A 16,183-nucleotide genomic window follows, 5' to 3' on the forward strand; every position below is an offset into this window, starting at 1 on the left:
CTGCTGCTGCTGCTAAGTGTGGCCGGGATCTGCTTCATGGAGCTGCATGTCTTTCCCAATCCTCCAGAGATGTGCCTCCCAAAAGCACTGGTGAGTGATGATCCTCCTCCAACTTCCACCTTGTGTGTAGCCATAGCCAAGCCAGGGTTCCCTGCATTTGCAAAGGTTCAGCACCTCCTTTCCTCCAACTCTCACATCACCAAGCCCATTTTAGTACCCAGGTGCCTCCCCTGCCATCTGAACCGCTGTCCCCCAAGAAGAAGGTGCTGGTGGAGGGCATTGGCCAGCCATGAGTCACAGCAGAGTATGGGATCTCAGGCAGTGGAGCCCTTGGTGTTCAGCATAGTTTCTCACAACCCCTTAGCTGGCAGGGCTTTAGCCAGCTGAGGCTGACCATGTCACTGCTTTTGTTTTTGCAGGCTCTCCAGAACAGTGAGCTGAGCGTGGCCAGGCAGGTGCCTCCACTCCAGCTTGAGGAGGACCCACTGGCCCTGCTCCTGCAGACTGTGCTCCCCTCCCATGGGCCATCCACAGCTGTGCAGGCATCAGCCACGGTCCCACGGCTCCTGCAAGGCCTTGTCCAGGATGTGAGTGGCTACTGTGCCAATGGGTTTGGCCCAAACTGTGCTGAGGGAAGGGACCCATCCTGTGCCCACAGTCAGCTGGGGCATGCCTTAGGTTCTCAGGTCCCCTCACAGCTGGAGAAGGATGAGGAGGCAGGTGATGGGGATGATTTGCCAGAGCAGCTGGTGCTAATGGAACTGGCTGGACACAGCTACATAGGTGACAGGGACAGCCAGATACCTAAAATATGGCTCCCCCTGCACCTCCAGCTTTATTCTAAATGCCAGTGCCCAGTTCTGGGAGCAGACAGCCACCTTCCTCTGCCCGTGCCAAGCAGAAGCTGCAGCCAGGAGTACCTGCAGGAGAGTCTGGGCACAGCTGGGCACTGGATCCGGCTGAGCTCCGTGAGGCTCCTGCCCAGCGTGGAGACAGAGGGAGGGCAGCGCCTCTGTGCTCCCCATCCCCTGCGTGGCGGCGGGACTGACCCAGAACAAGGCGACAGCACCGTGCAGCGAGGCTCCCCGGAGCAGGCAGAACCGTGTCTGTGCCGGCTGCCCCCCTCGTCCCGCAGCGTCCTGCGGGCAGCTCCCTTCTCCGGCTACGAGCCCCGGGCCCCAGCGGACAGCGAGCCTTAGCGAGCGGGGAAGCCTCCAGCGCCCAGCAGAGCCCAGGGCGCCTCCCCGAGCTCCCCGGGACGGCTGTCTGTCTGTCTGTCCCAACCTGCTGGGTCAGGGCTGCGGGTGGGACCGGGGCAGGCTCCAAGGGCAGGCACAGGCACGCTCCGGGCGCGGCCGCCGAGGATCCACCACGGAAGGGCGGGATCCAGAGCTTTCCTCTGGGGATTTGGTGCTCTTGAGACACAGCATAAGGAGCATGGACCAACGCTGAACCCCCAAAACTCTTATCTAGAGATCTGTCTGTATGTGTGCATGTATGGCACCGTATCTATACTAAAGTAACATTCATATACACATATATATTTGTAAAGCTCTTTAATGAAAAAAAATGTTGGGATTTTTACTTCTGTGGAAATGTTGATTCTGTGCTGGAGTTGTTTTTAAATATCACTAATTTATTCTAGAAAACTGGCTTCTCTATTCATTGTTTCTGTGTTAAAGACCCAGCACGACCCTTCCCTGTGCAGCAGTCAGGAAAGGCACGGGGTAAACTTGGGGTTTTCCAGGCAGAAAATTGCACCCACAATCTCCGTCCTGCTCTCCTGTGGGAAAAGACTGGTTTTTAGCACCATGGGATACATTATTACTCCTGCTGCTAGCACTGGGGTGATTTATGGCTGAGAAGCCCCTCCCTGCGGTTCTCCCCTCCGGGATGTGTTTTGAGGCTTTGCCTGAAGCTACAGAGGCCCGGGGAAGCCTCCTTGTGCTGTGCCACAAGCTGGAATCAGTGGAGTCAAAATGCAGTGACAAATCCAGGCTCTTGGACTCACAAAATTCCTCTGGATCTGGGAACAGGTGAGAAACTGGTGTCTAGTGTCCAGGCAGCTGATGGAGGGGATGGAGGTACAGTGCTGCCAGTCTTAGGGAGCCTTTGGGGCTGTGCAGGGCCATGTTCCAACCCTGTCACTCCTGACACCCCAGCCATGTTCCATCCCTGCCTCGTACTGCAGGCTGGCCCCTGTAGCCCACAAGGGTCCATGGGGGAGCAGTGATCCACGTGCAGTTTAGGGAGGATCGCATACCAGATGCCCAAAGGAGGCCATGACTCTATGGGAAGGTCATGACTGGAGCAAACTCCTGGCAGGCAAGACCTGTGGCCCCATGGAGAGAGGAGACCAAGCTGAAACAGGTTTGCTAAAGGGGATTGGGACCTTGTAGGGAGAGTGATAGAGCAGTTTTGGGCTGTGTCTGGCATCTGGCCCAGGTCAATCTCACAGTCAATGTGAGGACATGTCATTTATTGAAGAAATTGAGCTGAATTAACACACACACACACAAGAAAAAAAAAAAAAAGGAAAGATACAGTCCCGAGAGTTGCTTGAGGAACACATGTATTACCCATATGCTTTTTTCTACCTATGAAGTTGGTGCCCAGTTGCCATCTCCTTTGTCCCTCACAGTCTCTGATCTGCCTCAAGGTCATGGTGGTGAAGCCCTGCAGCCCTGTTTGATCAATTGCCTCATCCCCATAGCCCACAGGGCCTCCAACCCCACGCTACTCTGGAAGGTCACTGCACGGTCCCAGGCAAGGCACCTCTTAGCAGGACCATCAGTCAGAGCTGCTGTTTGTGCCACAGGCTCGTGGCAGGAGCCACATCCGAAGCAGGAGCTTGTCCAGACCCAGCAGTGTACATCATGTTGCTCCAGCCCCGTCCTGTGTTGGTTTGCCAGGACATTGGACCAGTGCAATGGGACCAGACTGGCTCCTACAGCTGCTGTGCTGTGGGAGCTGGGCTTGCACTGGGGCACGACCGGTGCTCTGATCACAGCTGGCCAGGCCTCTGCAAGTCTGAAGGGGACCAGCTCTGTGGCTGGACAAGGGTGCTGGGGTCCCCATGGATGATTTAGGCAGTCACTCACTGGCAGCAGGGGCTTGCCCTGGCCCAGGGGTTGTTGGACAGCTGGAATGTTCCCACTCATATAAAAGAGTTGTTCATGGCGAGTGGAAAAAGACAGAAAGGTTGTGACATTTCAAGATGCCATCAGCAGCTGAAGTTTCCAAGTGGATGCAAGAGGGGGTTTCTGCTTTGCCTCAGAGGTGCGAGTGGCATGTGGGTTTCTGCAGAATCACCGAGAGAAAGTGCAACATTCGCTGTGGGGTGAGGTCCCAGCATGTCCCAGGAGAGACCTGTCACCACTATGTGCAGTGTGGGGCCTGGGTGGAGTGTCTGAATTAGATCCCACTTTGGTCTACCTGCCAGATTGTTATGTGCTGAACAGGACTGGACTGTGCTGGAGGATGGACATGGGTCAGGAGTAAGCCCCCAGCCCCGGGCAAGACATCAGCCCCAGGCAGGTCTGCACAGGACCCCAGAGCAGTCCCTCCATCACCACTGCAGCCTCAGTCACCTGCATACAGCAGGGTCCTCCCTCAGCATTCCATGCTCCCTCCGCAGCCTGGAAAGGGCTGACCCAGCGCCCCCTACAGCACTGTTGTTATGGAGGTCAGATGCCATCTCTGGAGCTGGCCTCAGGCCCACAGCACAGCACTGTGCCTGCAGGTACGGCTGCGGGGGCTGGTGAAAGCTCTGACTCACCACCATCCATCCCCTGTTCCTTCCTTCTCTCTGTGGTGCTTTCACATTCTGCTGGTGGCAGATCAAAGCAACAAGAGAGATGCTGCTGCAAACAGCTCTTTATTAGAAACAGTGGGTTTAGGACTGTGCAAGAGCGTATTTCTTATTACTAATTCTCAGAGAGCAGAGCTGCCAGCCTATGAAAATGGTGTACACTGGAAAATTGCTCTTTGGGGGGCTAATGGGGCTTTCACAGTCACTGAGTGGGAACCATTGTACCTGACAGCCATGAGAGATGTGGTGGCTCTGAAATGATGGGGGAAAATCAAGCTTTTATATTTTGTGGGCTGGCAGTACCCAGGACCATTACCCTTTGAAAACCATGGGAGGCAGAGCTGCAAACAGCAGGGTCTGCTCTGACCCTGTGCCCACTCTGCTCTGTCTGCTTTCTCTCCTGCCTGTCACTGCAGCTGCCCTGCCACTTCTCTGGGACAGCCCAGAGCCACCCCAAATCCTCACAGCCACCTCAAGTGCTGTCCAGCGCATCTGTGTATATGGCAAAGACCTGGGACCTCACTAAGGCCCTGTCACTCAGCCTCCCTGTGCAAGTTGCCTTTGTGATGGGTCTGTAGCTCCAGGTAGGTCCCTGAAACAGCACAGAGCAGCAGCATCACAGCCGGACCCCATCCTTCAGCCCCAAAAGACTTTGTGGGTGTACAGGTCTGAGCTGCAACACCCAGACCACTGACTCCTGCTGCACCTCCCTCTCAGCGGTCTGAGCTGCTTGCCTTGGTTGGGAAGCTGAGCAGGATGTGGGTGGGGACTGTGAGAGCCCCAAAGGCTGGAGCCTGAGTGTGGTGTGTTTAGAGGATATGCATGAAGAGGGGTGCAGAGCTGACAGGCTGCAGAGAAGTGAATTTGGTTGCTCAGACCGGTGTTGTTTCTCTCCATGCAGGAGCTTTCCTGCAATTCAGTGGATTGGGACCCAAGCAGGGTGGTTGGGGTGTTCAGGTCACCCCAGGAGACTGTAGAGCAAAATTGATCCTACTTCATGTGCTGGTCTGGGTGTGCCCTCACCTGGGCATGCGTGGCAAGTGTCTGCACTCAGAAGGTGCCCAGGGCACCTGACAGATTCATATACCATCTAGCTTGGTCACCAAGTCCCCTTACTCTGCAGGCCAACCTCCCCTGTCTTGTCCTCACCACTCACCACTGCTCTTCTTAGGGTTTGTGACACAGGGCCAGTTCCTGTGTTTCCCATCCTTCAGATGCACAGGGATAGGGGATTTCTGGTCCTGCAGCCTATGGGAACGGCAGCTCAGCTTAACACTTTCTCACTTCCTGGCACGGCTCCAGTAGCTCTCTGTCCCCTAGGATCATTCATGTTCCTGGTGACAGACAGGACCAGCAAGCTGCCCTCTGAGTTGGGTGCATATTGGCTCATGATGCACTCTGAGTTTGGGGGGGGGTTGTGTGCTTCCTCCTCATGGCACCACAGCAAATGGCATGAGCCTGTCTCCAGGATTTTTCATTCTGTGACATGAAACCTGGCAGGATTCTGATTTTTTCCATCCTCTATTTTCCAGAGGATGGAAAACAGGCTAGATAAAGATTTATGTTAGGAGAAAAGTCCCAGCTGGTGGCACGCCCACTTGAAATGGATGATAGCTTAATCTCAGCTTTTTTCCAGTTGTATCCATGCCTGACAGATGGCAAGTGGCAAATAGAGGTAACCAATGACCTCTGGATAATGCACCTTCAACTACTCCATGAGAAATGAGAGCCTCTGTTTTGTGCTCAGCAGGGTCACAGTCAGCCTCATGATTAAATAATAGAGGCTCAGGCTGGTCATCATCCTGTCCCGTCTTCCTCAAGAAAGTCCCAGTGTGATGTCCAACCCCATAAGATGAGAGGACACAATAGACTGAGAAACGGGGATCTCATGCCAAGACTTCAGAGGGACTTTCCATGTGGCACCTATGAAGCAAGCACTGTTCAACCTGTCTGAGCTCCAGCCTCGGTGCAGGTAGGGAAAGACACAGAACAAGTTGCCCTGTCTCCTCTCCTCCATGAATAACACCTCAGGATTTTAAGCTCTTGAAAGTTTAAAATGTTCTTCTGCCTGTCAGTCACTTCCCCACTGCCCTCAGGAAACGTGCTCAGTGAGGTAGGGCATGAGCTGCAGTCACAACAAGAAGGGCCTGGTTGAGGTCATTCTAGCTGGATTTCTCTGAATTAAAGCCTTCCAGGGGAAGAGAAGTAATTAGAAGCATTTCCAGTTGGCTGATAGCATGGTAATTTGAAACTGAAGTCAGGGGAAAAAACCAAGATCTCTAATGGGAACTGGAAAAACCTCAACACAGGAGAACTGGGCCAGGTCCCAGCTGACACAGCCAGTGGCTGGGGGCTGCCTCTGTACCTGCAGCTTTGGGAAGAGTGTGCACCACCTCAGTGCTGTTCTCTCAGAAAAGCCGTCTTTCATGACCCTGTCTCATGGATGGTGTTTTGGGACATTGGAGGACCAGCCTCCATCACTGCCTGCCTTTTTTCCAGAGAGCAAGGATGAGTATTTCCCTCTCCAAAACTCCCCAGACCAAAGCACTTTCTCTGAATTGTGCCACTTTGCTGTTGCTGTGAAGCCCAGACTGATCTCTCCAGTCTGCAGGGGTATCCACCCCAGCAGTGTCCCCTGACGACCCCAGCCAAGGAGTCTAGGATTACATCAGCCACCTGGAGCTCACAGACATATCCTCCAGAAGGAGGAACTGCACGGCCAGCTCCTGGGATGAAGAGGAGAGGCTCCTCCGAATGCCAGCAAGGTCCAATACTTCTCCAGCAAGGAAGCTCTCGGCAGCAGAGGATAAGCCTTGTCACTGGCTGAGTCCTGTCTGCAGGGACCGCAGCATGCGCTGAGAATCAACTTGGGATGCCCAGATGCCCAAAGGCTTTGTCACTGCCCTCTTGCTGCCATGAGATGTGAAAGGAGCAGAAGACACGTGGTAACCCTCAGGAAGGAAGATCATGCAAAAGCATGGATCCATGTGTTTTGTCCAAACCTTGGCCTTATGTTCTCTTCTGATCAACCTCCAAACCCCACTGGAGCAAGGGTTAACCTGCCCAGCCTTCCACAGCACTTCCCACTGACACAACACACCACAGTGAAGAGCAGAGCTTCTGAAAAGCCAGACCTTGTGCTGGTCAGCAAGGAGAAGTGCCAAGTCTGCCCCCAGGGAGGAACAGCCCCGTGCACCAAGACACATTGGGCTGACTCTGAGCCAGTGATCCAGGCCAGCAGAGTCTGCGCTACAGCTTCACTTCTGCTAAATCTCAGAGGAGTTTCCACTGCAGGAAAGCCCCCGCCACTGCACAGCACCCTCTATGCCAGCAGCTTTCGTGCCTGGCTGACAGCACACCAGAAAGGCATATTAAAATATATTTTATTGCTATTCTTAGTTTATAAAAAACAACAAACCAAAACCCATTGGTAACAAACCCAGTCCCCAAACCCAGCACTATCTGAGGCAGACCTCACAAGGACACACCTTTAGTGCAAAGAGGAAAGTGGCAGTGAGGGCTGAGGAGGCTCTGCTCGCTTCTTCAGTTCCCACAGAACCCACCATGCCCACTGTACAGTATCCATTTGCCTGGGGCTGGTTAGGGAGGGCTGGCTGAATTCTCAAGGTCCGGTGGGAGTCCTGGGGAAGCTTGAAGTGTCAGAGGGGGAACATAGGATGTCATGGCTGTGCAGAGTAGCTTTGATGCCTCATGTCAGCAACACAGGATGTGAAGGCAAGCTGAGCCAAGGGGCACTGCCCACACCTTTCCACAGACACAGCATTTTGCCAAACAGCTGCTGTCTGTTCTCCTGGGCTTTCCAGGGTGGAAACTAAACGTGTGCCCTACCCTGTGGCTGCTCCCAGCCTCAGGTGCCAGAAGTGTTGGTGGGAACTAGGGACTATGGAGCTAGAGCATGGCTGCACCCTCTGCAGGGTTTGGCGAGGCACAAAGACTTCTGAGCTGGGAGCAGCCACGCAGGACCTTGCAGCTCGCAGCACGTGGCTCTGGGTGCTGGCAGTCATGGGAGGGATGCCCTGATCCTCAGCCCTTCATCCTCAGGCCCTTTGCAGGTCCTCTGACCCTTTGTTTCCTCCCATAGCTAGTCCTGGCACTGCTGCACCAGGCATCACCCCCAGCACCCACCTACCCCCATGTCCTATTGGGAGTCAGACCCATGTCACAGCCCTCAACAGTGAGCACAATTTTCAATGTGATGAGCTGCCAGGGCAAAGCCTTTCCATATCTTCAGAGGGAGCTGATGTCTTGGAAGAGAGGGCTGTCCAAATGCCAGCCCCAGGTGCTGAGCAGGTTGGCAACAGGCAAATACAAACAACTCCAGCCCAGGAGAAGCACCAGGATCCCACGACAAGCACAGGATGGCTGGGACAACACAGGGCTGACAGATGGGAATGGGGAGGCCGGGCTGGCCTAGCCATTTGGGGGTGTCATCTCTTGATGAGAAAGCGCTACTGCAGAAGGTTAGTCCTCAGCTTTTCCCATGACACATAGTCACAGGCTGTGAAAAACATTTTCGGGGAGTAGGGATGCAGCTACATCCAGATGGGAGCGGTGTATACATGTGGTCAGCACTGCTGGTGCCCAGGGGCTGCAGCCAGCAGCACAGAAGGAGGAGGCAGTGGCAGGGGCTGTGAAGCAAGGTGCTGTTTCTGAAAGGCAGGAGCTAGCGATGTTGTAAACCCTCTCCAGTCTCTCCATCAACTGGTTTTGGTTGTGTCAGGACTGCAGAGTTGGAGGGCTCAGCCAGGGCAATGCTGCCACCCCACGCCTCCCTATGGCTAGGTCATCTTCCTAGCAACGCTGGCATATGTGTGCTCAATCTCCTCATCTGCAGGACAGGTGTGATTGAACTCATCACAGGCATAGGCATTGTTGAGGTACCGCCAGACGCCCGTCATGTCCTCTGGGATCTCGAAGTCACGGTACTTTTTGGCTGCAATCTAGAGGAGAGTGAAGGAAGAGGAGGCTGAAACTTCCAAGACCTGGGGGAGACTCACTCTCTAGCTTTGGCAGGGGGACTCCCTGTCCACTCCTCTTGGAGCAGGTGCCCCCCTACCCTGGCCCTGGGGGCTAGTGGCATTACCTTGATGATATGCAATTTGGGCAGAAGGTTGCAATCAGCCAGAGTCAGATGGTCTCCATCCAGGAATTTCCTCTTGGAGATAGTGATGTCCTCCACGCTATCCTGGTCAATCTCCTCTGGGAGAGGAGTGTTCAGGTAAACATCCAGGCGCTGAAACTCCCGCAGCAGGGCCTTCTCAAAATCTGGAAGAGTGGGAAACCGAGAGTAGTGAGTGTGTGCCCTGGATTCCCAGACAAGCTTTAGGCTGTGCTGGGCTGCCTGAGCCTCCCACAGGTTTTGCAGAGAGGGAAAAAGCCCTCAAGGCCACACCATCGGGACACAGCATTGACCCTTGCCAGTCTCTGTTCCTAGGGGACTACAGCAGCATCACCCTATGCTCTGCTGTTATCCCTGTGGAGGGAGCAGAGAACTACCTTAATCCTTCCCCTCTGCCCCTCCACTTCCCAAGGAGGCTTCGGTGAGGCAGGTAGCAGGAACCTTAACCCCATGGCAGGATTTGCCAGCAGACAAAAGCATTTCTTGTGCTGCAGCGTGGTTGATAAGAGTCCAACAACCCCAGTCCTTACTGATATTTGCTTCTTTGCGTGGGTTCTTGATGTATGCTGAGAACTTGGCAAAGATGTCACTGCCCACATCAAAGGACTCCTTGTACTTGGGGCTCAGGTGTGGATACCTTGGAAAAGACATTTATGTCAGTGCAGGCAGGAATGGAGCTGGGATGGAGCAGGGATACAGCAATGTCAGTTCCTGGGCCACAGAGCCCAGGGCTGGTACTGGAGGATGCAGGGGATGTTCATCTGTCTGTGGGAGAACCATGATGATGTAAATTACTGCAGCTGCCACCCTGTGAGCTGTGTCTTCTATCTGGGGTGTTTGCCAGGAGACAATCTCAGGGCAGATACTCCACAGTTTGGGAACACTGGTGGCAATAGAACCCCAGGGCAGAGCTCTGCCTTCAGGCAGTTCTGACCCAGCCCAGAGGACACGCATTGGCACAGAGGGGTCTCAGGAAGCCAGAAGCTCCCCGTGACTCCCTCAGGAACTGTCTTCTGTTTGCTGACATGCTCCAGGGTGTGCTGTGAGGCAGACACATTCAAGGAGGCAGGTGACAAATGTATTTGAGCTTCTCTGCAGCAGTGGGGGGCCTGCAGCCACCCAGGGCATGGGGGAGGCTGGTTTGGAGGGCTCCCCAGTGAGCTCAGGGAAGACCACCTCCCCAAGCACCCTATGGGTCACCTGCATTGCTGCTGTCAAGCAAGGGCATTTGCTTTCATTCAGCTGAGGGCACTGAACATAAACAAGCAACGAGGTCTCACATTCCCCTCTACCTCAACACCAGCTGCCACAGCCAGTGGCAAACCCACCAGTGCCAGGGTCCCTGCAGGGACCTCCCCATATTTCCCCTCTGCCCCCAGAGCAGGGGTGCAATGGCTGGTGCATTTCTTCCCACTCTTTTCCATTCCTGTTGTCCCCGTGACCTCCCCAAGGGACCCAGCTCCTCAGCATCAAAGGGCCTGCCCTGCAGAGCAGGCTCAGGGGCTGGGGGGGCATCCGCCTGCCTGGGCTGCCCTGGGGCACCTCTTGGCACCCTGCCTCGGTTCCCCAATCTGCCAAGCCCTGGACAACACTGTGACAGGCCCCAAAATGGGGAAGGGTGAGTTTGCAGTTACGTGGGTGGACCCAGGGTCTGCTCCAGGAACTCCTCAATCTTGATGAAGTCTGTTTTCAGCTCCTTGTTGAACAGCAAGAAGGGTGGGTTGGTGCCCGGGGCTAAATCTTTCAACTCTTCAGGTTTCCTGGAGCAGAGAAAACAAGCTGGCTCAGAGCCTGTAGCACATCTGCCTCCACCAGTCCCCAAGGAAAGTGGCCACGGCAGAGGTGGGGGCTAGCAGGTAGCACAGGACCAGGAACATTCCCAGCTCTGCTGGCTTCAGGGAGCTGACAAGTGCTCTCCAGCCTCTGGATCTGCCCAGTGGTGCCTTCAAGTCATCCTCACATCCAGCAGGACAGGGAGTCCCTGGGCCACGCACACCGGCAGGTGGCCCAAGTCCGTGCTGACCTGCACTTGCACCCCGAGTGAGGCGGGCAGTTTGCGGGCAGTGGTTGTCCCTGTGCAGCGACACACAGGCTACAGAGCAGGCAGGGGGAAGAAGTGCTGATGGGAGAGCTGAGCAGGGCATGTCTCACCCCACTGCTGGCCCAGGGCTTCAGTGCCACCTCACCTGGTCATGTCCACTGTGGTGACATTGAACTTGACCCCTTTAAGCCAGAGCACCATGAAGAGGCGCTGGCAGAAGGGGCAGTTTCCAATGTTTTCTCCATCCAGACCAGCCTGCCAGGAAAGCAGAAAAATGAAGATTTAACCCTTTCACAGACCGGATGCCCAGACCTGAAGAGCCACTGGGTTCAGCACACTGCACTGAGCCCCTCCCGATGCCGGGGGGGCTCAGCTGTAGGACCCACACTGAGCCAGAGCCCTGAGGGCCACCAAGAGCATACTCGGGATGCAAGGGGTCACAGCCTTCCCTGAAATGCGAGATAAAGCTGGAAGGAAGTGGAGAAGGAGGCAGGGAGAGAAAGTGTTTGCTAATGCATGGGGAGGAAGGGAGGGTCCACTTGGCCAGGACGCCAGTCTGGAGACAGTGGAAGAAGGGAAATGAGCTCATGTTTGCCAGGAAAAGAGCAATTTGTTTTCATGTGCTGGTCATGTCTGCCTCCCATCTTGTGTGTGTTTAACAAACCCTGGCACAATGTGCTCAGCCTGAGAGCCACCCAGCAGCCTGCCCCAGGATGGGCACAGGAGGGTTGTGCCAAAGAGAATTTGTGCTGGCATCCCACACAGCACTGGGAGGAAACAGTGACAACTGTCAGCTGCTGAAGGAACCCTTTGCAGCCCCTCTGCATGAGCACAGACACAGGCACAGTGAAGCACATTTCCTTGCTATGTAGCAGCTGAAAATATCCTTTGCAACAACAACTGAAACACCTTATGAGGAGTTTGGTAAGAGGATACGGCCGGTTGTCCCGTTCACAAAAACTGGCTGAGATGCTGCTGTGAGACGGAAGTTGTGCTGTGGTAAGAGGTAAAATGGCTCACAGGAAACTCAGCTTCTTTAAGAGAATTACCAGGTTCCTAAGCTGCATGTGAAGTGTGGTGCTCCAGCTCATGGCCACCCTGCCCTGGCAGAGAGGAGCAGCACAGCTCATGCCAGCCCTATTACAGAAGGATGCTACTCCCCTGGAGCCGTGTGTGGTGGGACATGAGCCTTAGTGGGCAGCTCTGCGCTATGCTTTGATATCTGATAGTGAGCTGAAGTCCTGAGGCTAAGCAGGAGGGCAATGAGATTTAAGAGGATCTGGCAGAGTCAAGTAGCAGCAAAAACACCCAGGGTGGGCAGCTGGACCTGGCTCCAGAGCTCACACCTCTTTTGGGACCATAAGACAGGATGGCTGAGAGACAGAGACCTGTGCCTGGTTCTCCTGGGCAGGAGGTAGGTGCTACAATTCACCACCGACACCCAAAAACCTGTGGAATCTGGAGTGCACGGCTTCTCCAGGAAGAGGACACTGACATCAAACTCACCTTAAGGGGGACTGTAAAGGATCAAAACAATCTTCCAGTACTCCAGGTAGTAAGCTGGAGCAGGGGTTCTGTTTTTCCATCATGCCAAGACCTTTTAGTCCTTCCAGAGGAACAAAAATTACTTTTAATAAGTATTTTTTATGTCATGAAATCTGAGGAAGGAAATGGGAACTGAGAAACGTTGATTCCCTAGGATGTGTGCCCAACAGTAAAACTGAAATCTACACATGAGGCTGGTCAGTGTCTATTAATAGCAAATACTCCCAGAGGGGCTACAGCTCAGGAACATCCTGTGTCATTAATAGCAAATAGGGCTTCTTTGGAAAGGAGTGAAACTGGGTCTCAATCTTCCTTTGAAGGAGCTGGAGGGGAGAGTCAGAGAACAGCCTCGAGGGCTGCCTATGGGCAAGAGCACAAGGCATCTCTGCTCCCCCTCCCCAGCACCCCTGCCACCTATGACCCAAACTACGGCCGTGCTTTGGAGCATCTCCAGAATCAACAGCACAGCAAGTGCTTTTGTGGCTGCCTAGCACGAGGACCAATGCTTTCCACCCTGCTCTTCCTGCCAGCTGCACTCTCTTCTACTTCCCTGGCCTGTCACAAGGCTGGGAATGAGAGGGCTTAATCTGTCCTGTTGTCCCCCCAGGAGCTGTTGCGCTGAGCCATGGCAGCACACAGCCCTGGTGGGCATCGGGACAGTGGTGGGGTGGGGTGGGCTGGGGGGTCAGTGAGGGGAGGGGTGCCTGTCTCTTGGGCTGCTCTGGGCATAGACTCTGATCACCTGCTTCAGGTTTTTCCATGCTTGTCTGGTAGCTCCAGTCTCCAGTCTGAGTTGGTCAGGCTGGTCTTCCCCCTTATCTTTTCAAAATAGAGTGGTGGGGAGTTTCGGACTAGAGTGAAAAGAAAATCAAAATGGCCTCTGCAGGGAGAAAGAATCAGGCCCGTACCAGGATGCGCAGAGCCAAACCCTTTATCTGGAGGAATTGGAGGGGAGCTCCACCAGCACCCGGGCACTGCTGGGGTAGCATCAGGCTCTGGAAGGGCCTTGCTGGCAACCACTGGCCATGGGGGGAGCCTCGGGATCCAGGAGGCCTCAGAGGAGACTTGCAGCCACGTGCCCTCCCTCGCTGGCAACCGCAGAGCAGCATGGAGTAGGGGGAGTCATTGCTCTTCTCTTCCTTCCCCAAAGTGCCTCTGCTGCTCCTCCTGCTGCAGCAGGAACTGGCGGGGGGGGCACAGACTGACATTCCTCAATCTTGTACCCTCAGATGATAGAGAAACCCAGCATGGACTAGCACAGAATCTCTAGGAGGGTTGCAGGCTTTTAGCCCCAACTTTCTGAGGCATCACTAGGCTGCATAGGGCATTGAAACCCCAAAGCTACTTCACAGTTCCTGTGGTTTCCGCATGGTGAAACAATCTTAAATGCAGTGGGAGGAGGAAACAGCTTTGCCTGCTTGGGGCACTGCTAAATATTCAGTCCCCATGGGACCTGCCACAGCTTCTACAACCACCCCGAGAGCCAGAAAGCAGCTAAATGCCTGGTGGAGCTCCAAAGCAGAGTTTCCTCCCAGGCAGGGAGAGCCTCCCAGCCAACAAGACGATGCTCTTGCCAGGGACATGGCAGGGTGAGAAACTGCCAGCCCCTTGGAAACCACCCGCCCCAACCTCAGGGTAAAGTGGGACTTGCTCTGCACCTGTCCATCCTTACCATGGTAACTCCAGTGTGTGTGCCAAAGTGAAAGTTAGGCAGGGTGCCATGCCATGCCATGCCATGCCATGCCATGCTGTACCAGTAGGCGCTTGTGGGAGCACCAGCTTTCCCCATGATTTACAGCTGCCACTGGTCACAGCAACAGCTGTGTCTGGGTCATTCCCAGCCTGGGGAGGTGCTGAAGGCAAAGGAAGGTTCCTGTCAGCAGCTAGAGCCACTGTGTCTTTAAAAGTAAAACTGAGTCCTGAGTGCTGGGAGCGGGAGGCACAGCATCAACTTTTCTGTGAACAGACAAATCAGGATGGTTTTTTTGCGCTGAATTACAGCACAGGGGAAGTCCTGACGATGCTGCTGGTTTTCTGTTTCACTTCCCTCTGGAAACCCCCTAGAATGTGCCGCTGCCATTGCAGTCACCTCATGTGTTTTCTTTTCCAGCCATCCCAAGGAAAAGTGTTAAGCAGAGAATTCAAGGCAAATTACTTTTACCAAGAATACACTTGTCCCAGCTCAGCAAAGTTCAATGTCCATCAAGAAGTGCTGTGGCTACAATTTTGGCAAGGGGATGGCGAAGAACTCTGCTGGGAAGGCTCAGATAACCCTTTCTAGCAAGTATGTCTAACTACTACCCAAGGAAGGCACCATTCAGTGCCTAGAACTGCTGGGTGCCTGTGCCAAGGAAGCTAGTGTCTGTGACCTTTTGGGCACCAAACTGCCCCAAGAGGAGAGCAATGAAGCCCATGGGCCTAAGTGCCTACAGAGAAACCACCCTTAAAACCTTGATGAGGTGGCACAGAGAGGCATTGCCCCCTTCTCATTGTCACTTGACAGTGTGTCCTGGGGCCCCCTGGCATCACTGTGGGCAGACACAGTCACCGGCCCTCAGCTTTGGCTCCTCTCTTTGTGCACTGCCCATGGCCACTGCAGATATTTTGAACTTGAGTGTTAAACTATTCCAAGGAAAGGGTTCAGAAAATTGCTTAACAGAGGAAAAACCAGAAACTGTTTCTAGCCAATACCCCTCTGTGGTGCCGCCCCATCTCGCCCACATGTGGACTGCCACACAAATTCCCCAAGCCAGCCATGCTTGTTTCATAACTCTGCCCTCAGAAGAGGCTGAAGTGGCTGCTGCCAGCCCTCCTGCTTGCTGTTCCCAGGCTGGGGCTTGTCTTATCTGGGTTTTGAGAAGCATGTGTGTTCCCATGCCTTCATCATGCTGCTGCCACTTCTCCGGGGTGCACAACCATCACAAGACCAGGGCATCTCTCAGACTGCTGAGTGTGACGCCCCACAGTCCCCACACCAACGCATGGTCCCCCTGTTTGGGCAACCATTTAGCCAGCCCTTGTGGTGAGTGACACTGAAATCGGTACCCATCTCCAGCCTCACAGAACATGAAGACATCTGCACCCAGCTGGATCTTGGCGAGGGTGAGCCAAAGAGTCACTGCCCCCCCCGAGACCCACCTTCACGAACAGCTCGATCTCAGGCTCCTTGGGGGTGTTGTGCTGCTGACTGTCCATTCCTGCAGTGTGAGGAGAGACCACTGGCCGCACGCTGTTGTGTCAGTCGATCTGTCCCCTGCAGAGCTCTGATGGGGGAAGGCTTTCAGAGGGCTGGTGCCTTGGGCCTCTTGGCTGCTCTTACTCCGCAGAGGGCTGGAGCTCACACTTTGCTTCCTTTTGAAGAAGGGAGGAGCAATGGGGTGTGTGCCAGGACCCGCCAGCAAGGGGAGGAAGCTGCAGGGCCTCTCAGACGTGACTCAGCACGGGTCTATCTGGTCACATTCAGAGTCTATCGCACCCACCCAGGTGCTCCTCCAGTGCCTCCGAGCAGTGGGCTGGCATCCCCAGCAACTCTGGTCCACAGCACTGCTGCTATCTGTTCCCAGCTGGGTGCAGGGGTTTATAGAGGAAGTGTCTTGCCTGTTGCTCCTCCTGCTGCTCCAGTCTTGGCCCTTTGCCACTCTCCCAC

At 54.6% G+C, this 16,183-nt stretch overlaps 1 protein-coding gene across 1 annotated transcript; it reads right to left on the reverse strand.

Annotated features, from left to right (window-relative positions):
• Positions 1 to 7,240: 7,240 nt before the first annotated feature.
• Positions 7,241 to 15,884, reverse strand: LOC115914755 (chloride intracellular channel protein 2-like). The gene is made up of 6 exons (XM_030967474.1): positions 15,676 to 15,884; positions 11,138 to 11,247; positions 10,586 to 10,711; positions 9,482 to 9,588; positions 8,916 to 9,097; positions 7,241 to 8,772 (listed from the first exon to the last, which is right to left on the reverse strand). Exons 1-6 carry the CDS (start codon positions 15,730 to 15,732, stop codon positions 8,611 to 8,613), a joined length of 744 nt encoding a protein of 247 aa, XP_030823334.1. The 5' UTR covers positions 15,733 to 15,884; the 3' UTR covers positions 7,241 to 8,610.
• Positions 15,885 to 16,183: the final 299 nt, after the last annotated feature.

The sequence above is a fragment of the Camarhynchus parvulus genome, chromosome 4A (genome assembly GCF_901933205.1).
Source record: "Camarhynchus parvulus chromosome 4A, STF_HiC, whole genome shotgun sequence".
Taxonomy (NCBI): domain Eukaryota; kingdom Metazoa; phylum Chordata; class Aves; order Passeriformes; family Thraupidae; genus Camarhynchus; species Camarhynchus parvulus.

Coding starts and splice junctions, on each gene's coding strand:
- LOC115914755 (XM_030967474.1), bottom strand. CDS start 15,732: ATGGACAGTCAGCAGCACAACACCCCCAAGGAGCCTGAGATCGAGCTG. Junction 9,098..9,481: donor ACGCAAAGAAGCAAATATCA/GTAAGGACTGGG, acceptor CCACTCTTCCAG/ATTTTGAGAAGGCCCTGCTG. Junction 8,773..8,915: donor CCAAATTGCATATCATCAAG/GTAATGCCACTA, acceptor ACTCTCCTCTAG/ATTGCAGCCAAAAAGTACCG.